Source organism: Ovis canadensis, chromosome 14, assembly GCF_042477335.2.
Source record: "Ovis canadensis isolate MfBH-ARS-UI-01 breed Bighorn chromosome 14, ARS-UI_OviCan_v2, whole genome shotgun sequence".
In the NCBI taxonomy this organism is placed as follows: Eukaryota; Metazoa; Chordata; class Mammalia; order Artiodactyla; family Bovidae; genus Ovis; species Ovis canadensis.
In genome coordinates, this window is record NC_091258.1 from 68,065,496 (window position 1) to 68,090,523 (window position 25,028).

The following is a 25,028-nucleotide window of genomic DNA, read 5'->3' on the forward strand; positions in this document are numbered from 1 at the left end:
TAAAAGTCAGACTCTGGCCTTTATTTCCTATGGTCACAGCTCACGCCAACCCTGACATCTTTCCCCCATTCTTCCCCCACTAGTCAGTACTGAGGACTCTTGAGGGGAACAAGGAACTACAGAGGCAGGGACATGAGATGCAAGGAGGGCCTGGGAGATGGAGGTGAGGAGAGGGAGTTAGAAACGGGGAAGCTGAAACAGGAGGGGAAGGGGTCGTCAGAGAGGTCAGAGCAGAGATGAGAACACAGGCATGGGGACAAGACTGGGACACACTGAACAGGAAACTCAGAAACAGGAAATCTGAAAGGGAAGGGTGGGCCAGAAACAGACAGACCAGGAGGCTGATGAGGGAGGAGCTGATAGGGAGAGATACAGAAACGCAGGGAAGGGAATCGAGAGGCAGAGACCCAGAGAAGGCCCTGCGAGGAGCCCGGGGCGGGGTGGGGGCTGGGTGCCCTAGTGGTTGCTGTGGGAGTCCTTGCTGGCGGTGGAGGCAGGGCCGGGGCTGGAGGCAGGGCCGGGGCTGGACCCGAGGCCTCCACTTGATTCTGACCCAGGGCCTTTGCTCGCCTCAAAGCTGTCATGGTCTCTGCTGGACCCCATGTATCCAGTGGACCCCAGGTAGCTGCTAGAGTTGGGGGATCGGAAGGTCACGTGGCCCGCGGTGGAGCCTCGACTGGACATCAGTCCCCCCGTGGCGACGCTGGTGGAGTCCCCGAAGGTCACATGGCCCACGTTGGAGCTGGTGGCACGGCCTCCGCTGGACATCAGGATGCCACTGGTCTTGTGGCTCATGATGGACCCGGGGACTTGACCAGGCCGCTGGGTCAACAGGCGTGAGCTGGAGCTGACCTTCTGGGCACTGGAGGTCATGCTCGGGGTGCTCTCCACCTTGATGCCCTCGACCAGCTCCTTTAGGTGCTGCTCCTTCGGCTGCTCGCGGGCCTCCAGCTGCCGGGGAAGTGAGTTAGGGCCCCCAGGGGAGGCCGCGCCAGCCCACCGGCGCCCCCATCCCGCCCCGCCCCCTGCAGATGCCCATCCTCACCGCCTTCACCACAGAGCTCAGCAGCTCCTCCTTGCTCAGAGGATAGTCGTCTTTGGCCTCAAAACCTGGGGGGTCCTCCCTGAAGTGGGGGAAAAGGCAGGAAGGGACTCTAAGTCCCTACCCTCGAAAGTTCGATGGCTCCTCATTGCAAGGTCCTGAGACCTTCAGCCACAGCCGGGGTCAGAGCGTCTTTTCCCTGTCTGGTCCACCCAGGGCCCCATCGCCCATACTGTCCCCGGAGACCCTACTCCTCCTGGCTCCCCCAAAGCACCCGCTTCATCTTCTACCACCCCCCACCCTTTTGTCCAAGGAAGTGATAATGTCAGTCGCTCAGTCGCCATGGACTCTTTGCGACCCCCTGGACTGTAGCCTGCCAAGCTCCTCTCTCCATGGGATTTTCCAGGCAAGAATACTGGAGTGGGTTGCCATTCCCTTCTCCAGGGGATCTTCCCAACCCAAGGATCGAACCTGAGCCTCCTGCATTGCAGGCAGATTCTTTACTATCTGAGCCACCGGGGAAGCCCCCCCTAGTCCAGGGGATCCCCCCAAGAACGGCCCCTGCCCACATCTCGCCTCCATTCCCCGGGCTAGTCCTCCCCAGCTGCTCCCTCTGGCCCTCTGGCTCACAGGTTGTCTGGCGGCTGAGGTGGGGCCACCTTCTTAGGAAAATCCTCAGAGCTCTGGCCCAGCACCATGAGGGCAGCGTTGAACATGCTGGTGGAGGTGTAGTTCTGGAGGGTGGAGAAGCCGGCTGTCTGTTCAGGTCTGTCTTCAAGACCCTGGCCCCTGCAACACCGCCCCCCCCGCCCCCCCGCATACCCTCTGCACCACAACCTGAGTTTCCAGGAAGGCCTGCACCGTCAGGAGCTGCACCAGTCGCTTCTCGATGAGGCTCAGGAAAAGGCTGATGTCCCGGTCTCTCATGTGGGTCTTGACCCCGAGGAGGTCATTGATGAGGGTGCTGTCACACTGGGCGCTGGTGAAGAGGTGCTGCATGTCTGGGATCAGAGGGGACAGGTGGTCATGGACTCAGTGCCCAGGGGGTGCCAACCCTCTCCTCCTCCTCAAGGCCCTGCTGACCCGGCTGGGGAGACACCAAACAAGGCTTAAAGATGGAAAGGGACTTGTCCAAGTTCAGACTGCCAGGGGAGGAGGGTTGGCGGGCATCTCTGGGTGCCTGGCCCCCAGGTTCCAGATGACAGAGGACAGAAAGTGAGGGAGGGGCTTCCCTGGTGACGCAGTGGTAAAAAGAATCTGCCTGCCAATGCAGGGGACAGGGGTTTAATCCATGATCCAACAAGATCCCACATGCCATGGAACAACAAAGACCCAGGGCCACAATTATTGAGCCTCTGCCCTACAGTCAGGGAGCTGCCACTGCTGAGGTCACATGCCCTACGCTTGTGCTCCGCAACAAGAGAAGCCACCACAATGAGACGCCTGGGCACCGCAACCCCAGGAGTAAAACCTCAGCCTGGCATCCATTTAGGATTTGAGGCTCTTCAGCTCCCACCCACGCCCCCCTCTCCATTCCCCTCTCTGCGCAAAGAACCTGCCTTCCTTGAACGCATCTCCAAGCCTGGACCCTACCTGCTGGAAGCGTTCCCCCGCTCCAGGCTTTTGCTTACTCATCCTTTGAAATCCGCCTCAAGCATCACTGCTCCCAGGAGACCTCCCCTGTGACCCGACAGAGCCAGTGTCATGGGTTCTGCTGCTGGCACTTGAAATTCTTGCTGGTTTTTCAAGAAGGGGCCCCACTTTTCACTGAGCACTGCCCCCCCCCCCAAATTCTGCACTCCATGCTGACTTAAAGGCATCCTCTCGTTCCTGCAGTCCCCAGGGTATCCTCCATCCCAGCCCCTGGGTTATGAGTATCCGAAGCCAGTCTCTTATCCCGCCCCGCAACCTGCCCAGTCCTCATCAGCTAGCACAGGGCTTGGCGCTGTGGCAAACAGGGTCTACCAAGACTTGAGCTCCTGCTGTGCAGCAGGAGGCGGACTTCCGGCTTGCTCCCCATCACCACTGCCATCTCTCCCTGTCTCTCTCCACCTGTCATCCCACCAATCTCATGCCAACCCCACGAAGCAGGCACTTACAGGGGGGCTCCGACAGAGGATACCACACGCTAAAGTTCACAGTTGGGGGAGCTGGGATTCAGACCCAGGGCAGCCTGACCCTTGTCCCTCTGCACTGGAAGGAGGAAGGGATGCTGCTGCAGGATGGACGGAGGGATGGATGAAGAATGGATGGATGCATATGGGACAGACAAGGGAATGCACAAAGTGGTCCTCGGAATGTCTGTCCGTGGCCAACCCCAGCAGGGCTCCCCGCCTGCTCATCACAGCCTCCCGGAGGAAGCCGGGGCGGAGGCTCACTGGTCTTGAGCTTCTCCAGCTGCTCGCGAAAGCTGTGGTAGCGGGCCTCCAGGTCGTCGGCCTCCGAGTGCACATCGTCCACGCGCTGCTGCAACTGGGCCCGCTGCTGCTCCTGCTGCGCTCGCCGGTCCTCCTCGCTGCGGCGCCCGCTCACCAAGGCCTCCTGCATCTGCGGGGGTAGGGGCGCGACGCTGGGCCCGGCTCCGGAGGGACCACAAGGCGGCCAGAGGAGTCGGGGACGGGGAGGGGGCGGGTCTCGCCCACCTCCTTGATCTCCTCCTGCAAGTGCTCCAGCTCCGAGTTCTGCTCATTGATGAAGTTGAACTCCGCGAAGTTCCGCTCCTCCACTGGGGGCCAGTGGGGAGAGACAAGAGACAAGAGACGCGCAGGCAAAGACAAACACAGGAGGAAGGGGTCAGAAGGCCCGAGACGGGGGAAGGAGGGAGATTGGGAAAGACGGGGAGGAGCGTGGCGGAGGCCGGGCGGACGGTAAGAGTCCAGTGGAGCGGAGCCTGATCCCTGGGCCCTCCAGCGTGGGTGAAAGGCCCCCCCAGGCCCGAAGCGGTGGCCCTCGGTGACCGAGACAGAGCACAGTCTGCACTGGATTCCGGGGGCCGGGGCCGAGAGCCTGCCCCTCTCCACCCCCAGGTACTCACGCTCCAGATACTTTTCCACCAGCAAGTCCGGGTCGCTCTCCCCGGTCAGCTGGGACAGTTTATTCAGGGCATCCTCGTAGCGCAGCACCAGCTTCTCCTGGGAGGTCTTCCGGAGGCCTTCGGCCACCTCCCGGGCTGGGGGGCGAGGGGACCGTGAGGTCGCCGTCGGGGCAACCACGAGCGCAGGGTGTCTGCGCCGCGAGGCCGGTGGGGAGGGGGCGGCCCTGCAGACCCCCGCCCCGCCCCTGGAGGCCCCGCCCCGCCCCTGGAGGCCCCGCCCCACGCTGAGACCTGGGCCCGGCGGCCCCGCCCCTCCCGCTGCCCCGCCTTCGGGGGGCTGAGCTGGCGGCCTCCGGCCTCACCCCGCCGCTCGCGCTTCTCCACGGTGGCGGAATCCGGCTGCCGGTCGCCGTTCTTGAGCTTGAGGAAGTGGTGCAGCTGCTCCAAGTGTGCGATCTGCCGCTGCAAGATCTGCACCTCCGTCTCGTTCTGGGCCACCTCCTTCTCAGCTCTCTCCCGCAGCATGCCTAACTTGGTCTTCGCCTCTTCCCTGGGAGGGATGAGGGGTGGTTAGACTGGGGTCAGGGAGGCAGGTGGAGAAAGCAGTGGCAACCCACTCCAGTGTTCTTGCCTGAGAATCCCAGAGGCGGCGGAGCCCGGTAGGCTGCCGTCTATGGGGTCGTACAGAGTCGGACACGACTGAAGCAACTTAGCAGCAGCAGCAGCAGCAGGGAGACAGGAGGTTGGATTTGAGGTCAGCCTGGGGCCCAGGGAGGGGCGGGGTCAGCCTGGGTTTGGAGGGTGAATGGGGCAGGGTTGCTATCAGCCTGGGGTCCCAGGGATGGGGGAGGTCAGCCCGGAATCACAGACATGGACAGAGCCAGCCTGGGGTCACAGGATGCGTGGGGTCAGCCTGGGGTCCCAAGGATGGGGCAGAATCAGGTTGTCACAGAAGGCAGAGAACTGTCGAGGTTCCTAGAGGTGGGTCAGGATGGGGTTACAAGGCGGTAGGGGGTGGAGGAGGAGGAGGTGGGTGGGCTGTGTAAGTGACTGATAGTCTTGCCCACAGAGGGGGCACCGCTGCAGTGCCTGCCTGGGGCATCAGGGAAGCCTGGCCGTTATTATGTGGCTGTGGAACAGGAGGCAAGAGGCGATGATGGCACAGTTAGAGATGATACTCAGACTCCAAAAGGTGGACCCAGGTGATAAGGTAACTGTGCTGGAGTTTGGGGTGGGGGTGGGTAGTGTGGTTGGAAAGATAAGAAGCTTGGAGCCTGCAGGGCCATCCCCAGCACTTGAGTGCTCACCCTGTTAGGATGCTGGGGACACCTGCTGACTGAAACTCCCCTGGCCTGCTCGGCTGAAGGTGAAGCTTTTAACAGTAGTGCAGCCAACTGTGAACTCAGACTGCCCCAAGCCTATGGGGCACAGGTCACAGGATCAAAGGTCAGAGGGCCATTAGGTGGGGAGACCAGCAGCTCAGTCTTCTCAGGTCCCATGGACCAGTCTAGTTCCCCTTTCCACGCCTTTGCCAACCTTGGTTGCCTCGACTCAGGGCACAAGCTTCTGGCTCTACTCAAATTCTGCTGAGTCCTCCTTGGTGGGACCTCTCTCCTGGCACCCACCAGGCCCAGCCCACAGAGACCCCTCTAGGAGCCCCTCAGGGATCAGGACTTAACAGTTCTTTCTGTGTCTTGGGCCCCAGGCCCACTGAAGGGCCAGGAAGAGGGAACCCAACTTCTCAAGAGCCAGGCCTTGCAGGATATGTACTAAAGCTGCCCACAGGGGTCCATGAAGTAGATCCCATTATTATTGCCATGTCACAATAGAGGAAACGGACGTTCAGGGAGGGGAAGTGGCCTGCCCAGGTCACCTAGCCAGGAAGCGCTGGTCCGACAAGAAGTGTTGATCCTGACACCTGTCCCTTGCCTTCTAGCTGAAACCACCCTGTCCTTGCACCCAGCTGGGCTGCCCACTGCAGTCAGCTGGACAAGTGTTGGCAGGGGCCAGATGCTTCTGATGCAAAGACAGGCCAACAGACCATCACCGGTGGGGCTTGGCAGAAAAGACAAGGCAGGCCAGTCAGATTCTCTCCTCGGAGTTTACACTGGGAGATGCTAAGAAGGGGACAGCAGGAAGCCAAAGCTAAAACGATGTACAGAGAGAAGCCACAGGAAGTCATGTTATGAAGGCCAAGTTAGGAAGAAGCCAGAGCTATGCGTGAACAGAAGCCATGAGTTGAGGCTCTGAAGAGGTCATGGCAGACCACAGGTAACAAATGACAGCGTCAACCATAAAAGGACTTCCCTGACGGTTCACCGGTCAAGATTCCATGTGTCCACTGCAGAGGACGCAGGTTTGATCCACGGTCAGCGAACTGAGATCCCACATGCCATGCAATGTGACCAAAAAGTAAAAATAATGAGTGTTTTAAAGAAGTGCAATTTAAACAACAAAAAGAATCAGCCATAAAAACGCAGGAAGTTCTGAGAGATGCTACAATGTACGTGAACCTTTGAAAGCATTACACTGAGTGGAAGGAGCCAGACACAGAAGGACACGTCATAATATTCCATTTACATGAAACATAAAGATACACTTAGGGACAGGTAGATGTACGGGTAAATCGTCCAGATGACAAGGAGACTGGTTGCCAGGGGACTGGAGAAGAGGGGACTAGAGAATGACTGCCTACTGGGCACAGATCTCCTTTTGGGGTATTGGAAACAAAAATTCTGGTGCACAGCATTACGAATATACTAAATGCTTCTGAAAGGTGCACTTTAAACGGTGAACTGTATGTGCATCTTAACTCACAGCAAGGAAGGAAGAAGGAAAGAAAGAAAGCAAAAAGAGACAGAAGGAACAAAGCAAGAAAGATTATAGAAACCTTAAGGTAGATTTGGGCTAGAGCCAATGTCTCATGGAATCACGAACCATGATAGGCAGAAGTCGTGGGCTAGAAACAAGATACTGAATAGAAGCTAAGAAACCGCGTGGAGTAAGAGAACAGCACTGAAGCTTAGAAAGGAGTAGAGATGGGATAAGAGAGAAAGAGGGTAGAGCCCCCAAGAGCCCAGAGGCAGGGAGAGACGCCCATCAGCTGAGCAGCCAGGGCTTCAGGGTTCCATACAACATGACCCTTTACCTGAAGGTGTCTTGAGAGAATCTCTGTCTCTTTCAACCAATATTGATAAATATCATACCAAACACCCTCTTCCAACAACACAAGAGAAGACTCTACACATGGACATCACCAGATGGTCAACACCAAAATCAGATTGATTATATTCTTCGCAACACAAGACCAGGAGCTGACTGTGGCTCAGATCATGAACTCCTTATTGCCAAATTCAGACTTAAATTGAAGACAGTGGGGAAAACCACTAGGCCATTCAGATATGACCTAAATCAAATCCCTTATGATTATACAGTGGAAGTGGGAAATAGATTTAAGGGACTAGATCTGATAGATAGAGTGCCTGATAAACTATGGATGGAGGTTCGTGACATTGTACAGGAGACAGGAATCAAGACCATCCCCAAGAAAAAGAAATGCAAAAAGGCAAAATGGCTGTCTGAGGAGGCCTTACAAATAGCTGTGAAAAGAAGAGAAGCAAAAAGCAAAGGAGGAAAGGAAAGATATACCCATCTGAATGCAGAGTTCCAAAGAATAGCAAGAAGAGATAAGAAAGCCTTCCTTAGCGATCAGTGCAAAGAAATAGAGGAAAACAACAGAATGGGAAAGACTAGAGATCTCTTCAAGAAAATTAGAGATATCAAGGGAACATTTCATGCAAAGATGGGCTCGATAAAGGACAGAAATGGTATGGACCTAACAGAAGCAAAAGATATTAAGAAGAGGTGGCAAGAATACACAGAAGAACTGTACAAAAAAGATCTTCACGACCCAGATAATCACAATAGTGTGATCACTCACCTAGAGCCAGACATCCTGGAATGTGAAGTCAAGTGGGCCTGAGGAAGCATCACTACAAACAAAGCTAGTGGGGGCGATGGAGTTCCAGTTGAGCTATTTCAAATCCTGAAAGACGATGCTGTGAAAGTGCTTCACTCAATATGCCAGCAAATTTGGAAAACTCAGCAATGGCTGCAAGACTGGAAAAGGTCAGTTTTCATTCTAATCCCAAAGAAAGGCAATGCCAAACAATTGACCTCAAACGACCGCACAATTGCACTCATCTCACATGCTAGTAAAGTAATGCTCAAAATTCCCCACGCCAGGCCTCAGCAATATGTGAACCAAGAACTTCCAGATGTTCAAGCTGGTTTTAGAAAAGGCAGAGGAACCAGAGATCAAATTGCCAACATCTGCTGGATCATCGAAAAAGCAAGAGAGTTCCAAAAAAATCCCATCTATTTCTGCTTTATTGACTATGCCAAAGCCTTTGACTGTGTGGATCACAATAAACTGTGGAAAATGCTGAAAGAGATGGGAATACCAGACCACCTGACCTGCCTCTTGAGAAACCTGTATGCAGGTCAGGAAGCAACAGTTAGAACTGGACATGGAACAACAGACTGGTTCCAAATAGGAAAAGGAGTACGTCAAGGCTGTATATTGTCACCCTGCTTATTTAACTTACATGCAGAGTACATCATGAGAAATGCTGCGCTGGAAGAAGCACAAGCTGGAATCAAGATTGCCGGGAGAAATATCAATAACCTCAGATATGCAGATGGCACCACCCTTATGGCAGAAAGTGAAGAACTAAAGAGCCTCTTGATGAAAGCGAAAGAGGAGAATGAAAAAGTTGGTTTAAAGCTCAACATTCAGAAAACGAAGATCATGGCATCTGGTCCCATCACTTCATGGGAAATAGATGGGGAAACAGTGGAAACAATGTCAGACTTTTTTGAGGCCCCAAAATCACTACAGATGGTGATTGCAGCCATGAAATTAAAAAGACACTTACTCCTTGGAAGAAAAGTTATGACCAACCTCGACAGCATATTAAAAAGCAGAGACGTTACTTTGCCAACAAAGGTCCATCTAGTCAAGGCTATGGTTTTTCCAGTAGTCATGTATGGGCATGAGAGTTGGACTATAAGGAAAGCTGAGTGCTGAAGAATTGATGCTTTTGAAGTGTGGTGTTGGAGAAGACTCTTGAGAGTCCCTTGGACTGCAAAGAGATCCGACCAGTCCATCCTAAAGGAGATCAGTCCTGGGTGTTCATTGGAAGGACTGATGTTGAAGCTGAAACTCTAATACTTTGGCCACCTGATGCAAAGAGTTGACTTATTTGAAAAGACCCTGATGCTGGGAAAGATTGAGGGCAGGAGGAGAAGGGGCAACAGAGGATGAGATGGTTGGATGGCATCACCGACTCAATGGACATGAGTTTGGGTAAACTCCAGGAGTTGATGGTGGACAGGGAAGCCTGGTGTGCTGCAGTTCATGGCGTTGCAAAGAGTCGGACACGACTGAGAGACTGAACTGAACCAACGCTTCCTACGTTCCTGGCCCCCTGCTTCCTGAGCTTACTTAAATCTGTTTATATATTATTTATTTGTTTGTTTATTGGTAGCACCACAGGGCTTGTGGGATCTCAGTTCCCCAACCATGAATTGAACCCCGGGCCTTGGCAATGAAAGCCTGGAATCCTAACCACTGGGCCACTGAGAACTACCCTTAAGTTTCTCTATATTCCTATGTGCTATGTGCCATGAAAAGACAGGGGCCAAAAGGTTAACTCATACACCCAAGAAGAAGGACCTTGCCCAAGCAGTTGGAAAATTGGTGGAGGAGGGGCAAGAAAGGAGCATCTTATGAAAGACTGGGGGATGGGCTTCTGACAATCTGTTTCATGAGGTGAGAACCTTCCCACCACTTTCTTAAGAAAATGTGTGGATGCCTCCCGGGGCCCTACCTGACGGTGTAGGCGGAAGTGGAGGAGACCATGAGGTTCCTGACCGCGTCCTTCAGGAGCTGGATCTCCTGCCAAGAGAACAAGACCGAAGCCACTTCTGATGCCCTCGCCCCTGGAGGGCTTTCCTTTGAGCCTGTATCTCCCCAGTAAGAAGTGGGTTTCCTGTGCCTTACAACTGTGGTCCTTCCTAGTTAGCGGCAACTCATGAAAGGGTTTTCAAGGAGGTACCAAGGGAGAGGAAACCCAGACTGATGACCAGGAATGCAGTGAAACACCCAACTCAGGATATTGCTAAGAGTGCTGACCTAACTTTGAGGTAGGGTCAAAAAAGTGTGTCAATTTCAAAATTGTGACCACACTAATCTGTTTCCTAGTTCTGTGGAAGTGTCTGTGCAGAGTTCTTTCAGGAGAAAGGAAGAAATTACATGTATATATTTTTACACATATAGTGTACATGTATGTACTAATGTGTATAAACACATATACATGTATGCTGCGTGCATCCTCAGTCGTGTCCAACTCTTTGCAACCCCATGGACTGTAGCCCACCAGGTTCCTCTGTCCATGGGATTTCCCAGGCAAGAATACTGGAGAGGGTTGCCATTTCCTATTCTAGGTGATCTTCCTGAAACAGGGATTGAACCCACATCTCTTGCACCTCCTGCATTGGCGGGCAGATTCTTTACCACTAGCGCCACCTGGGAAGCCCCTATATATGTATATGCACACACACACACACACACACACACACACACACACACCCTTTTGCAACAAGAAACCCAGGCTAGAGAACCAGAAACTACGGGGGCTGAGTGGGAATGGAGTAGAAGAAATGACGAGGAAATGATGTTTCTGTGGGAAACCTTTGGAATAGTTATTAAAATTTATTCACTCATTTGGCTATGCCAGGTCTTCGTTGCAGAACTTGGGATCTTCAATCTTTGTTGCGGCATGTGGGATCTAGTTCCCTGACCAGGGGTAGAACACGGGCACCCGCTTAGCCACTGGACCAGGGAAGTCTCGGGGATAGTTTTGATTTGGGAACCCGTCAATGACGTGTTCACAAAGAAAATTCAGTCAACAAGAATAGGGGATGGAACTAAAACCAAATACAAAGAGAAGCAAATGAACCTGACTATCTTTCAAAGAACAGAACCACAAAGAAGACCAAGAAAAAATAGGAAATAATCCTAGTAACTTCTGAATAAGGTGTAGATACCCACACCCTCAGAGGATAAAACAATCAGCAAATGAATTGTGAACTCTCAGGTTCAAGGGTTGTTAGTGCAGTTGTAACAATTCCAAACTTCTCTTGGGTATTTCATAGGGTTGAACATGAGTACATATATCAATGCTATTGGCAGCTAGAGTTCCCACTGTGGGGGAAAACAAGGATAAAATGGGGAGTGTTCAGGAATAAGGCAGTGGTGCTGGGGTCAGAATGAGAGACATGGACACAAACTCATGATTTTAAAATGTGTGTGTGTTTCCTAGCTCTCTCCAGAGAAAGGGCCTCAAGTCAGTGACACCCCAGTAGCAGCGAGGACTCCTGGAGCCTATATTTTGGTTTCTCAGCACCTACTTCCCACTGGGAAGAACCAGGACTCTTTAGAGAAACACTAACTTGAGAGTTAAGGCAGAACAAGTACAAGAAAGTCTGGACTATCTTCTTGTGCCAGAAAATAAGGAAGTCCTGGGGGTGGGGAACGATGGGCTTGTCAAAAAAGCCAGCTTGAGGGCACTCCCACCAGAGACGTCTGGGACAATTTGAGCATCATAATAAGTAATGAGCGCTATGGATTATAACTCACAGATAAAGTAAGAATACATGAATGCTTACTGACAATCCACAAATATACTTAAGAAGTTCTTCCTTAAGTAAAATGCCATTTTCTAAATGAGAAAGAAATGATAGAGAGAAAAATCACTCTTTGGCAGCGATTACAGTAATAATTGGACTTCGCAGGTGGCTCAGTGGTAAAGATTTCACCTGCCAATGCAGGAGACTGGTTTGATCCCTGGGTCAGGAAGATTCCCCTGGAGAAGGAAATGGCCACCCAGTACTCTTGCCTGGAGAATCCCATGGACTGACGAGCCTGGCGGGCTACAGTCTACGGGATTGCAAAGAGTTAGACACAATGCATGCGTGCACGGAAGTAATTATTCAGGTAAAAATCATCATTATGAGAGGCTAGAGTGGAAATGTGTTGGGAAACAGGATATTTACGGTTTCAAAGAATCTCCCGGGACCCATTCATTATAAAGAGGGAAACTCTCTATTGGAGAAACCCGGCTGACAAAGCGACCAAGGTCAACGTCACTAGTTACGGGACAAACTGACATCATGTGCTCCTGGTGTAACTCCCACAAATGACACAATACCACCTCAGTGATATTTCACCTAAAAAGCACAACTTGAATCTAATCGTGGAGAAAGATCAGATAAGCCCACATTGAGGGATGTCCCAAAGCACAGCTGGGCTGGGTACTTCCAAAATGTCAAAGTCATGGAGACAAAGAAGTGTCAAGAGACTGTTCTAGATGAAGGGAGCCAGGACAACCAAATGCACTGTGGGATCTTGGCCAAGAGCCTGCAGCAGGATAATTAAATTAACTATCACGGGATGCTGTTGGAATAATCATGAACTTTAAATACAGACTATTGAGAACCGTAACGATGTTCAAGCTCCTGACTTGGGCAAGGGCACTTTGTTTATGTAAGAAAATGGTCTCGTGCTTAGGAAATAAGCACTGACGTTCTTAATGACGTTCTGTAATGTCTACACTGAGCTCTCAAATCGTGACAATGTTATTTTCAGTAAAAAAACAATTACCCGGAAAGAGAAAGACAGAGAGAGAGAGCAAAATGGCAAATTACCAATCTTGGTGAAGGATTGATAGTTCTTTGTACTATTTCTGCACCTTTTTCTGCAGATTTGCAATTATTTCAAAGTAAAACTTAGAGAGAGGGGAAGAGAAAAAAAGGAAGGGAGGGAGGCGGAGGGAGGAAGGGAGGGTTCTTCAAAGAACTTCAAAGCTTATTGAGAAACGTGTGGAATGTAAATGGTCTGGCCGGAGCCTTTGTTGCCCCCCCGACCCCATGACAACACTCAAAGTGACATCTCTGCAGTTGTCTTTGTTGGAACATTTTCAGGTCTCCATTCCCTCCAGACTCAAGTAAATCCATGGTTCTGGGTGTTCTGCACTTGAGGCGGGAGGGTTGGAGAAGATAGGGTGACTCTTGCATCCTCCCCTCCTCGCCGGCTGGGCCAAGGGCTCCTGGGCTTCAGGGCCACTGACCTTCTGGAGCTTGCGTTCCACATTCAGATAGCGGTTCCTCTCGATCCGCAGGAGATCTAGCTCCTCCCTCAAGGTCGCGTTCTGAGCCAGCTGGATGTCAAAGCGACAGATGACCTGGGGTGGGAGAGGGTGCTGAGAGCCTGTCTGACACCTGGCCTGCCTCCATTCTCCACTTTCAGCAGAGGAGAGGACACTTGCCAGACTGGGGGCCCGTTCCCAATTTGGGGACCCCGAGAGCCGCCAAGGACCCAAGCATCAGCTTCCTTCCCAGGGGGGACCCTCCATCCCTCCGGGATCGTGTCTCCTGACCTGGTCCACCATTTCCGAAACTTGACTCCCATGCTCAGGTCTTCCCGTAAACCCCAGAGCTCGGGACTGGGGACAGCCAACGGGCGGACCCTCACCTTGTCCAACTGGTTTTCGAGACTCTTGATCCTTCGCTGGCTCTTGACCTTGCGATCCTGGACACATCCTGGAGACCTGGCATTCTTGCTGTGGGCAGAGTTCCGGCTCTCCCATTCCTGGATCTGGGGAAAGAGGGTGGTACCCATTGGTTGAGGAGATGTGGGAGAGATTGAGGGAGGGGAGGAGGTGAGCAGGAGGGTGAGTGACTAAGGGCGGTTGATGGGAGCAGTCCTTGTGTGCCTGGCCATCAGCTGGACCCGCTTCTGAGATCAGTACCCAACCTTCCACGTGGGTCTGGCTTCCAACCATATGGAGCCGCCCTGCTGGCCACATGACCCAGGTCTAGACAATTCTTTTTTTTTTTTTAATAATTTTTAAATTTTATTTATTTATTTTTGGCTGTGCTGAGTCTTCACTGCCGCCCAGGCTTTTGTCTAGTTGCAGGGAGCAGGCTTCTCCTTGCGGTGGCCTCTCTGGTTGCAGAGCACAGGCTCTAGGGTTCACAGGCTTTGGTAGTTGAAGCTCATGGGCTCTAGAGCGCAGGCTTGGTAGTCGTGGCACACAGGTTTGGTTGCTCTGCAGCACGCGGGATCTTCCCAGATTGGAGATCGAACCCGTGTCTCCTGCGTTGGCAGGCGGGATGGATGTGTGCCCCAATCCATCTCTGATGGATTCAGAGCCTGAATCCTCTCTGGTATTTTGGGAGAAACATGTGATCTGGGTGGATGAGACACCACTCACAGTGAACAGAGTGGAGACAAGAGTCTGAGAGTGAGATAAACCCGGACCTGGGGCCCTTTGCTGCAAATGCTTGCCCCTGCACAAACATCTCCTCGAGCATAACCTTTAAAATTGTAGAAAATCTTTTTTTTAAAGAGAAGAAAAAAATAGATGAAGGCAAAGATCAGAGTGATGCTTCTACACACAAAGGAATGCCAAAGATTTCCAGTAGACCAGCAGAACATAGGCAAGAGACACAGAACAGATTCTCCAGGCTTCCAAAGGAACCAGTCCTGCTCACATCCTGATTATGGACTCCTGGCCTCCAGGACTGTGTGACAATCAATTTCTGTCATGTAAGCCACCTTAGGAAATGAATACATGCACCAAGGCACCCCCAGAGCATTGCAGCAAACTCTATGCAGGGAGAACCATAGGGATATTTTAAAATTTGAGGGAGACACATGGACATTGCTCAGACACCACATGAACTTGGAGCTCAAGGTCGTTCCCAGGTTCAACAGGATGTGGTGCTAGATTCCTTTGGACGACACATCTTTCTGAAACAGTTTTTAGCAGTTGCTGCGATTAAAAAAAAAAAAAAGAATCACAGCTCCAAAATGGTGCCATTGAGAGAAATCGGGCAAAGCATACAAGGACTTCTCTGCTTGTGAATCTATCATCTCAGTAAAATTTCAATTTAAAAAAGAAAGCCAAGTGCTGCACAGAAATCAGTATGGAATGAGTGGTGAGTCCAATCTAACCAAGATCTGAAAAGTTGCACAGCACCCCAAAGGCAGAAACATCTCACAGGTAATTGTGGTTTTTAAGAACTAAACACTATTTTCTTCAACTTATGTATATACATATATTTTTTTTCAAGTGGTTTCTAGGTTGTTAGGATGCAAACCCTTACTGGGTTGTTCAGCCAAGCTGCTATAATAGATTTGTTAGCAGTGTGATAATGGGGCTCCTCAGACAGTGCTTGAGAGCTCACGGTTACATTTTCAGGAAGTACATGAGTTCAATCGCTGGTAGCTTGAAATTGACTATTATACTAGTTTCCCAGTTCTGCAGAAAAATTAGTCTTCTTCAGTATTCACAGGAGATTAGTTCCAGGACTCTCCTCAGATACCAAAATCCAAGGATGTTTAAGTCTCTTATATGAAATGATGTAGCAGGGACCTTCCTGGTGGTCCAGTGGTTACAACTCTGTACTTCCAATGCAGAGTTCACTCCCTGGGTAGGGAAGATCCCCTGGAGAAGGAAATGGCAACTCACTCCAGTATTCTTGCCTGGGAAATCCCATGGACAAAGGAGCCAGGTGAGCTACAGTCCACGGGGTTGCAAAGAGTCAGAAACGACAGTGTGACTGAGCACACACACATATATTATGTCATTATAAAAATATACCACAATTTATTTATTCATTCAAATGTTAATGGACATTTGGGATAATCTGGAGCTAGATGATATGAATAATGCATCTATCAACACTTTTTCATGAATCCTGGTTCCAGGGTATACACACAGAAGTGGCATTGTTGGGTGGGAGGATGGATTACTGACAAATCTAAACCGGTTTCTACTGGGGGATGACTTTGGTTTAATTCCTTCTAACACCATTTCCGTGGAAACATACTGGGTTTAAGGTAAATACAGAATGCCAGCTGCGGTTCCCAGGCAACAATGTTTACTATAAGGGTGGCCCCTGATTGTGAACTATATCGGACTGGAAGGACTGTGAGTGGACTTGTAGACCCCAGAGGCTTATGTGATTATGAATGAATAGAAAACTGGTTTCTCTGTGGGGTGTTTCTTATAATGTAATATGTTCCTGGTGGGGCCTTACAAGCTGCTCTGATATCGGTTACAAGTGGTGGCTCGTGTTGAATATAAAAAAACATCCCCATGACAAGGTGGGCAACACCCACGCATATGGCATCGTCCAGCTGAAGATGCTCAGAAGTAGCCCCTGAATGCTCAAGGAAGATGCTGTCATGCAAAGATGCTGCTGTTTTCTGCCCTCTGTGCTTCTGCAGAGTTAAGTGAACCTGGTGCCAAGTGACAGCCTATTGGATCCTACGAGTGTCACGGTCAGGTGGAGCCCAAGACTGCTTCCGGTGACCATCCGTGTGGAGTGGATGCAACGCCAGATCACAGGGTATGTCTCTCTTCAAAGTTAATAGACAATGAGTGAAAAAACTTTTCAGAATACACATGACAATTTAGACTCCCTCCAGCTGGTGGGGTCTTATGAACCAACAATTCTTTAAGAGGGCCCACTGTTCCTTCTCTCCCCAGCACTTGGTGTATTTGGACACTCACTTTTGAAAGTCTGGTGAGTGTGTAAATGGTATCTCCTTATGACTTTTCTCTGTCTTCTTTTGGGCTGTGCTGGGTCTTTACTCTTGCCTGCAGGCTTTCTCAGGTTGCAGAGAATTGGGGCTACTCTCTATTTGCGGTGTGAGGGCTTCTCATTGAGTGCTTCGCTTGTTGCAGAGCACAGGCTTTAGGTCAATGGGCTTCAGTAGCTGTGGCACAAAGGCTTAGTTGCCCCAGGGCATATGGGATCTTCCCAGACCAAGAATCAAACCCATGTCTCCTGTATTGGCAGGTGGATTCTTTACCACTGAGCCACCAAGAAAGCCCTATGGCCTTTTCTTTTTCTTTTTTTAATTTTTCCTTTTTGGCCTCTCTGCATGACATGCAGGATCTTAGTTCCCTGACCAGGCATTGAACCTGTGTCCCCTGCAGTGGAAGCATGGAGTCCTAGCCACTGGATTGCCAGGGAATTCCCACACTGTTCTTTTAAGTAAATCTTAGTCATCTTGTTCACTTCACTTCTCTATGAATCTTAGAATCTGTTTGTCAATTTCATCCATTAAAAATAAAAAACTTTTAGTGTTTTGATTGGAATTACACTAATTTTATAAATCGGTTTGGAGATCTGACATTTTACAACACTAATTCTTCCAATCCATGAACATGGTATACTTCTACATTTATTAAATTCTTCTTTGGGATTTCCCTGGCGGTCCAGTGGTTAAGACTGCTCTCCCACTGCAGGGGGTGTAGGTTCGCTCCCCGGTAGGGAATCCTGCACACCATGCAGAGCAGCAAAAAAAAAAAAAAAGATGATTCAAATATTAAATTCTTCTTTGTTGTTCAGTCACTAAGTTATGTCCAACTCATTGTGACCCCATAGACTGCACCAGGCTCCCCTGTCCTTCACTATGTCCCGGAGTTTGCTCACATTCATGTCCATTGAGTTGGTGATGCCAGCTAACCATCTCATCCTCTCCTGCCCCCTTGTCCTTTTGCCTTCAATCTTTCCCAGCATCAGGGAAATCTTCCCCAACATTCTTTAATATTCCTCAATATACTTTTACAATTTATTCTATAGGGGTCTTGCATACTTTTGCTAGATTTCTTCCCAGGTACTTCCTTTGGCTATTATAAATGTCTCTTTTTTTTTTTCTTTAATTTTCTAATAGTTACTGTTAATACAGGGAAATATCATTAACCTTTGTTTCCAGCCACAATGTTAAAATACCTTGTTAAATGTAAGTTAGTTGTAGATTCTTTTGGATCTTCAATGTATACAAATAGATCACCAACAAATACTGACAATTTCATTTCTTCCAATTTTTAAATTGGTTTATCATTCTTTTCCTTCCCATACTGGGCTGGATAGGAATTCCAGTACAATGTCAAACAGAAGTGGTGCTAGCTAACACCCTTATATTGTTACTGATCTCAAGGAGAATTTTTTTTACATGTTTTGCTATCAAATATAATGTATGCTGTAGATATTTTATAGTTGCCCTTCATTAAATTTGGGGGATTCCCTTTTATTCCTGGATCGCTAATAGTTTAACATGAATGGATGCTGAATTTTATCATATATGTATATACATAGATTGTTGCTATGAACTGGTACAGTCCAAGGATTGTCTGTCATCAGTTTCTGGTGTGATAGGTTCAGAAAATGGGAGTAAACATTTAGAAGCTGTTCTTGGGTGCTGCTGAATTCATGCGACAAGTCACACAAGCCCCCGCCCCCTTCCCCACACTCTCCTGCCCAGATGTCCACATCAAAATTCCTAGAACTTGTGACTATGTCACTTGAAGAGGCATAAAGGACTTTACAGATGTGATAAAGCCAAGGATGTTGAGATGACTCAAGGATAATCTCCGGAATTGTCTGGATGAGCTCAACATCATAACAAACATTGTTACAAGTGAAAGAGGGAAGCAGGAGAGTCAGAATCAGAGGAGGAGAGATGACAAAGGCATTGGAGTGATGCAGCTTGAGAAAGATCGACCGGTCATCGCTGGCTAAGAAGGTACAGAAAGGAGTCATAGGGACTTCCCTGGCAGTCCAGGGCTTAGGAATCTGCCCGCCAATGCAGGGGAACACAGACTTGACCTCTGGTTGGAGAACTAAGATCCCATATGCCACCGGGCGGCTAATCCTGTGCCCACAATTACTGAAGCCCACACACCCTAGACATGTTCCACAGCAAGAGAAGCCAAGGCAAGGGAAAGCCCATACACTGTAACTAGAGAGTAGCCCCTGATTTTGCTGCAACCAGAGAAGGCCCGAGAGCAGCAATGAAGACCTGGCACTATCAAAATAAATCACTTTAAGAATAAAAATTTTTTAAAAGAAAGGAGCCATAAGCCAAGGAATGCAGGCAGCTTCTAGAAGCAGGAAAAAAAAGCAGGAAATGGAGTCTCCCCTGAAGGCTCTTAAAGGAACACAGCCTGCTAACACCTTGATTTTAGCCCAGTGAAACTCATTTTGGATTTCTGTCCTCCAGCACTGCCAGATAATTCACTGGTATTACTTTAAGTCAGTTCAGTTCAGTCGCTCAGTTATGTCCGACTCTTTGAGACCCCATGAACCGCAGCACGCCAAGCCTCCCTGTCCATCACCAACTCCCTGAGTCCACCCAAACCCATGTCCATTGAGTCGGTGATGCCATCCAACCATCTCATCCTCTGTTGTCCCCTTCTCCTCCTGCCTTCAATCTTTCCCAGCATCAGGGTCTTTTCAAATGAGTCAGCTCTTCACATCAGGTGGCCAAAGGATTGGAGTTTCAGCTTCAACGTCAGTCCTACCAATGAACACCCAGGACTGATCTCCTTTAGGATGGATTGGTTGGATCTCCTTGCAGTCCAAGGGACTCTCAAGAGTCTTCTCTAACACCACAGTTCAAAAGCATCAATTCTTCAGCACTCAGCTTTCTTTATAGTCCAACTCTCACATCCATACATGACCACTGGAAAAACCATAACCTTGACTAGACGGACCTTTGTTGGCAAAGTAATGTCTCTGCTTTTTAATATGCTGTCTAGGTTGGTCATAACTTTTCTTCCAAGGAGTAAGCATCTTTTAATTTCATGGCTGCAATCACCATTTGCAGTGATTTTGGAGCCCCCCAAAATAAAGTTAGCCACTGTTTACACTGTTTCCCCACCTATTTCCCATGAAGTGATGGGACTGGATGCCATGATCTTAGTTTTCTGAATGTTGAGCTTTAAGCCAGCTTTTTCACTCTCCTCTTTCACTTTCATCAAGAGGCTCTTTAGTTCTCTTTAAGTCACTTTAAGTCAAGTAGGCAGTAATTCGTTACAGCAGCAATAGCAAACTAATACAGCCCACCAAGATAATTAACTTTCAATCTCCTATTTGTGATCCAGTAATGTGCAAGAAATCTTTTGGTCTCAGCAAACAACTTTTTTTTTAAGATTTTTTTGATGTGGACCATTTTTAAAATCTTTATTGAATTTGTTATAATATTGTTTCTGCTTTGTGTTTTGTTTTTTGGGCCCAAGGCATGCAGGATCTCAGCTCCCTCACCAGGGATTGAACCAGGACTCCCCAGCATTGGAAGGCAAAATCTTAACTATTGGACCTCTAGGGAAGTCTTTTGGCAAGAAACTTTTTAAAATGAAGAGTAGAATTGAAAATAGAATGGAAAAAAAAAAGAAAGAAAATATAATGGATCCCATGTGGAGAAGAATATTATTTGGGGAAACTTTTGTTTCTGACATATTTGTTTGTATGTGTGTTTACATCCATATGCATCTCTTTGTAAATGAACTGTGTCACAGTGAGTCCTGGTCCTAAAAACTGAAAAAAACACTCGCCTAGAAAAGTCACGTTTCCAGGGTCAAATAACAGGATCTTGAAGCCAACAGGATGAAAAGTCGGTCTAGACTCTGCTGCATTACCCACATTCTCTTTTTGCAGATGAAGAAACTCGGGCCCAGAGAGAAGATGACTTGCCCACGGTCACATAGCTCTGATGCGCCTGGACCAAAATTCTATTATAATGCAGGGTGCACTGACTCCAGAAGGTGACTCTTGCCCTCTTAACCGCTTTTTTGAAGGCATGGGGCTGTGCTAAGCAGTAAAGACTCATAATTCCTATGGGAGCCTGAACACAAACTCCCTTGAGAGGATGCTTTCAATAACTTTCAATAACCCCATTGAAACGATCCCATTTTGATGCTTTCGATAACCCCACTTTTCAGATGAGGAAGGTGAGGCTCAAAGAGGTTATGACACTTGACCCTGAGCAGGACCCACCGAGTCTGGCCCCAGGACCCACCTGCCTGTCCAGGGCTTGGTTCTGCGCCTGCAGCTCCTTGACCTCGGCCTGCACCCGGACCTGGCACTTGAGCAGGTGGCCCATGCTCTCCAGCCTCTCGCTGTCCCGCAGCCGCCTGACCTGGCTCTGGGCGACGCTGATCTGCACCTGCAGTTTGTTTCGCACCCCCTCCAGGCGCTGGATCTCCTCACTGCCCAGGCAGGGAGGGGGAGGGGAAACCAGAACCGGGCAGAGCTCAGCATCACTGAAGTCCAGACAGACTGAGCCTGCCCTCCCCTCTCAGACCCAGGAATGCAACCCCCCACCTCCTTAACAGCCCCCTCCCCAGCTCCAGGGACCCAGGCTCACAGCTGCTTGTTGATGCGCTGATGGACTTCTTTGCTGTAGGCTCGCCTTTCGTCTTCCATCACTTTGCACTGTCGCTGCAGTCGGCTCAGCTCCCAGTCCACTGAGGCGCGGGACCAGGCAAGGGATTCATAGGAATCCAGCCCCTCCCTCTCCAACCCTAGGAATTCTGGCTCCCTTAGGGGCTCACCAACTGCAGCTGAACTGCAGACCCAGTCCCCCGCACCACTCTAGGGCTGCCTCTCAGTTCCTGTATCTCTCAAGCTTCCTCATCCCTGCATACTGCCTGTACCCTAAGCTGACCTCCGCGTTTCCCCGGCCCCAAAGCTACTTCTATCCAGGGTTTGGGCATGCCTCTGTTTCCCCAAGAGAGGGCACTCCAGGGAAGCCTCACAGTCCTCAGGGACCAGAAGCACAGGACCTAGAACTTGGGAAAGCTGGGGACATGTGCCAAGTTCCCGGGGAAGGGGGGGGGGACACTTTTCTTGTTACATCCTTCCTGTTCAACCCCACCACCACCCTTCCTCAGCCCCACCCTCCCGCCTCCTCACTCTCAGCCCATCCCCTTGGCTCAGGCCTCACCCTCCCTTGCCTGGACCATCACCCCAGCCTCCTCCCCAACCTCCTGGCCTCCCTTCACAGCTCCAGAGGCTCTTTCCATGCCTAGAGCGGTCACAGACCTCCCTGTGCTCCAGCACCTCCAAAGCTGCAGCTCCACAGCCTGGGTTCCAGGCCCCACAAACCCGACCCTACCCACCTCTCTGGTCCCATCCACTAGCTCCCCATCCCCCACGGCCTGGTTCTCAACCAGGATCAATTCTGACCCCTTAAAGCCATTTGGCCGTGTCTGGAGACATGTTTGATTGCCACAGTGTAGGGGAGGGTCGGGAGGGTACTACTGGCATGCAGTGGGTAGAAGCCAAAGGAGCACTGCGCATCCTCCAGTGCACAGAACCCTCCCCCTAATATCCAAGAATGATCTGATCCCTGACCCCAAGGGTCAACGATGTGGAGGTAAAGAGACTTTGCTTTAGTCACATCCTGTTCTCTCTGCAGAAACACTCTTCCCTTCCTTCTCCTGTTGGTAATTCCTGGGAGAAGTTCTGGGCCTCACTCAAACTTCTGCAGGAAGCCTTTCTAGCCATCCCACTCCCCAGGTCCGGCTCCACCTCCATTCTGGAGCAAGTGTGTAGCCACTAGAGGGCGCTCCTGAAAACCCTCCTGGTCCCCAGGGCCCCGCTGCACAGGACCTGAAACATGGGAAAACCGGGGGAAAGAATGAATGAAATAAAGAAAGTAGGAATTACCCATTCCCTCCAGGAAGGCCTCACTTCCATCCTCGGAGCGAGTGCTCCCAGCCGAGAGTCCAAAAGGCATCTTGGCCAAAGAGGGTGAGGCTCCTGTAGGGGCGACACAGGACCCCTTCAGACGGTGAGGAGTGGGCGAGGAGGGTGGGCAATGAACAGCGAGGGACTAGGCACTGGAAGAGGGTGACCCCAGAACTGGCCTCTTTTTGAGTCTCAATTCCTCCAGTGAGTCAGAGCGGGGCACCTGTCAGATCTCTTCCCAAGCCCCTCCCAACCTCCCACCTCTCACATTCTGTCTTGCGTTACGGCTCTGACTCTGGCACGGGGTCCTCTAGACCCTCGGTATCTCCGAGGTGGGGCTGTTTGGGGAGCAGGCATCACAGAGGCAGGGGAAACCCCAGCCCCGGTCGGCTGAGGAGAGCGAGGCCCGGTCCCTACCTGCTGGAATGCCTGACCTGTCCTGGGTACTCCAAGCTCACTGTTGTGGTCTGGTTACTGGGGAGATAAGGGGCCAATGAAGGTGTGAGGACAGCATCCGGGGAGGGACCAAGGCCACAGAAGAAAGCCGTGGGAGGGGAGGCTAGGGAGGAGGGGCCGACGAGGCCACGACGAAGCCTTCACGGTCAGGTGCTAAGAACAGATGAGTTAGGGGAGCATTACGAGGGCGGGGCTTCGGGGGTGCTGCGAGGGGCGGGGCTGAGGGCGGGGCTTCGGGAGTCCTGCGAGGGGCAGGGCTGGGAGGGCCTGTGAGGGCCGAACTGTAAGCCTTGTGAAGGGCGGGACTGTAGGCCGGGCGAGGGGCGGAGCTGTGGAGGACTAGGATGGGCGGGGCCGAAAGGGGCCTTTGAGGAGAGGGGAATTGCGTGAGCCTGAGGCGCGGCGCTTCGGGGCTAGCGAGGGAAAAGCAGAGCTGAAGGACTGGAGAGGGCTGGGGCTGCGGGACCTGACGAAGGCAGAGACACAGATAACGGTCCAGAGCAGGGCTGCGGAGCTTTGAGAGGGGAGGGACAAGAGTACCTGTAAAGGGCAGGGCTGCGGGCCCTGTGAGGGGTGGGGCTTCGGGGGGTGGCGAGGGGCGTGGCTGGGAGAACACGTGAGAGACCTGGCGGGAGGGCGCTGGAAGGACGCAGGTTCCCAAGACTTGTAGGGGGTGCTGAGGGTAACCGCCGAGATGATCTGTGTGGGGAGCACGGGGTTGTGAGGGGTAGGCTGTGTGTTTCCAAGAGGGAGAGGCAGTAGCTGAAAGAGCTTGTGGAGGCAGGGCTGGGAGGGGAACGTCCGGAAGGGTTTGGAACTGGGCCGAAGTCCTTCAGGATGGGGCGCGAGAGATGCGTGTATTAAGCTGATTAAGACCACGTTATTTTGAGGCTTCATTGGCAGGCAGGCGGTACCGATGCCGGGAGTTGTGAGGGAGAGGAGCGCTTACCACTGCCTCAAGTCCTCGAAGCCGCTCACTACGCATGCGCGGCCAACGGCCTCAGGAGAGACTGCCAAAACCTTCAGCTGCCGGAGCTGTCCGCGCTCTGCGAGGCGGAAGTGGGCGGGGCCTAGGGCGCTCCGCACCGCCCCTGCTTTCCGGTCACGCCCTCCCGGGCACGCCCCCGAGCTCCGCAGGGCACGCCCCCCCTTTGACTGCCGCCTGCTGCCCACGTGGGCCTTCGCAGAGCCTGCTGTCTGTGGGCGCCGCTCCTTGCAGGCTGGGTGTGCCCAACGCCTGCGGTTTCCTGTGGGAGGAAGAGGCCCGCGGGCGCTCAGCTCGTGGCTTTGGAGGCCCAGGAGGGGAAGATTCCACCACCGCCCTCCGCTACCCTAATTCTCCCCCTTCTGTAGGGCCCTAGCATGGGGGACCCCCTGCCCGGAACATCTCCAGGGTACCCCAACCTGGCGCTAATTCCACTCTAGGAGTTTGATTCAGAGTCCTAGCTTCCTGTTCTCCACCTCCCCCGCTCAAATTCCATCTCTATAGCCCCTGGTTCCCAGACTCCTCCCAGGACTCAGGTCCAGCCCCTTTGCCTCCTTGAAGAACATAACGATCTCTAGTCCCTCATTTTTCCCCCGGTGACCCAGGCTTCCTAACTTACTTGGAGAACTGAGTTCAGACCCCCAGTCTCTGTCCTTCTCAAAGATGTAACTACTTTACCCACCCCCAGCGACCTTCATTTTGTACTCCCAAATTTTTAGACTTGGGACCCAATGGACCCAAGCATTTGTCCCTTCTCCAAATCCCAGACACCTCATCTCCCATGTCCCAGTGTGTCATGTAACATGCATGTACAACAGTGCTTTCTCTATGCCAGGCACTCCTCTAAGCATTGCTCCTTGAGGTATTTACTATTATTATTCCTATTTTACCGATGAAGA

At 51.1% G+C, this 25,028-nt stretch overlaps 2 protein-coding genes across 8 annotated transcripts in view; one reads left to right on the forward strand and one right to left on the reverse strand.

Moving 5' to 3' along the window:
• On the reverse strand, positions 1–24,192 carry ODAD1 (outer dynein arm docking complex subunit 1). Of its 7 annotated transcripts, none has more exons than XM_069549336.1 (15): positions 24,094–24,192; positions 22,668–22,760; positions 21,364–21,463; positions 21,016–21,205; positions 13,672–13,794; positions 13,268–13,381; positions 9,968–10,035; positions 4,439–4,626; positions 4,077–4,211; positions 3,685–3,767; positions 3,421–3,589; positions 1,880–2,043; positions 1,673–1,776; positions 1,046–1,124; positions 1–951 (listed from the first exon to the last, which is right to left on the reverse strand). In XM_069549336.1, the coding sequence occupies exons 2-15, from the start codon at positions 22,735–22,737 to the stop codon at positions 457–459; spliced, it is 2,082 nt and encodes a 693-aa protein (XP_069405437.1). In that variant the 5' UTR covers positions 22,738–22,760; positions 24,094–24,192; the 3' UTR covers positions 1–456. The 7 variants fall into 7 exon arrangements, 6 of the variants coding, with proteins under 6 accessions (XP_069405437.1, XP_069405434.1, XP_069405436.1 ...); XM_069549333.1 differs by adding an exon at positions 23,106–23,162 and having other exon boundaries at positions 3,685–4,211; positions 24,094–24,120; XM_069549335.1 differs by lacking the exon at positions 24,094–24,192 and adding an exon at positions 23,106–23,341.
• The window catches only part of EMP3 (epithelial membrane protein 3 (MAM blood group)), a 7,698-nt gene continuing 5,921 nt past the window's right edge, over positions 23,252–25,028 (forward strand). The window contains exon 1 of the mRNA XM_069549348.1: positions 23,252–23,294. The gene's annotated coding sequence lies outside the window, so the exon portion shown is untranslated. The remainder of the gene's footprint in view (positions 23,295–25,028) is intronic.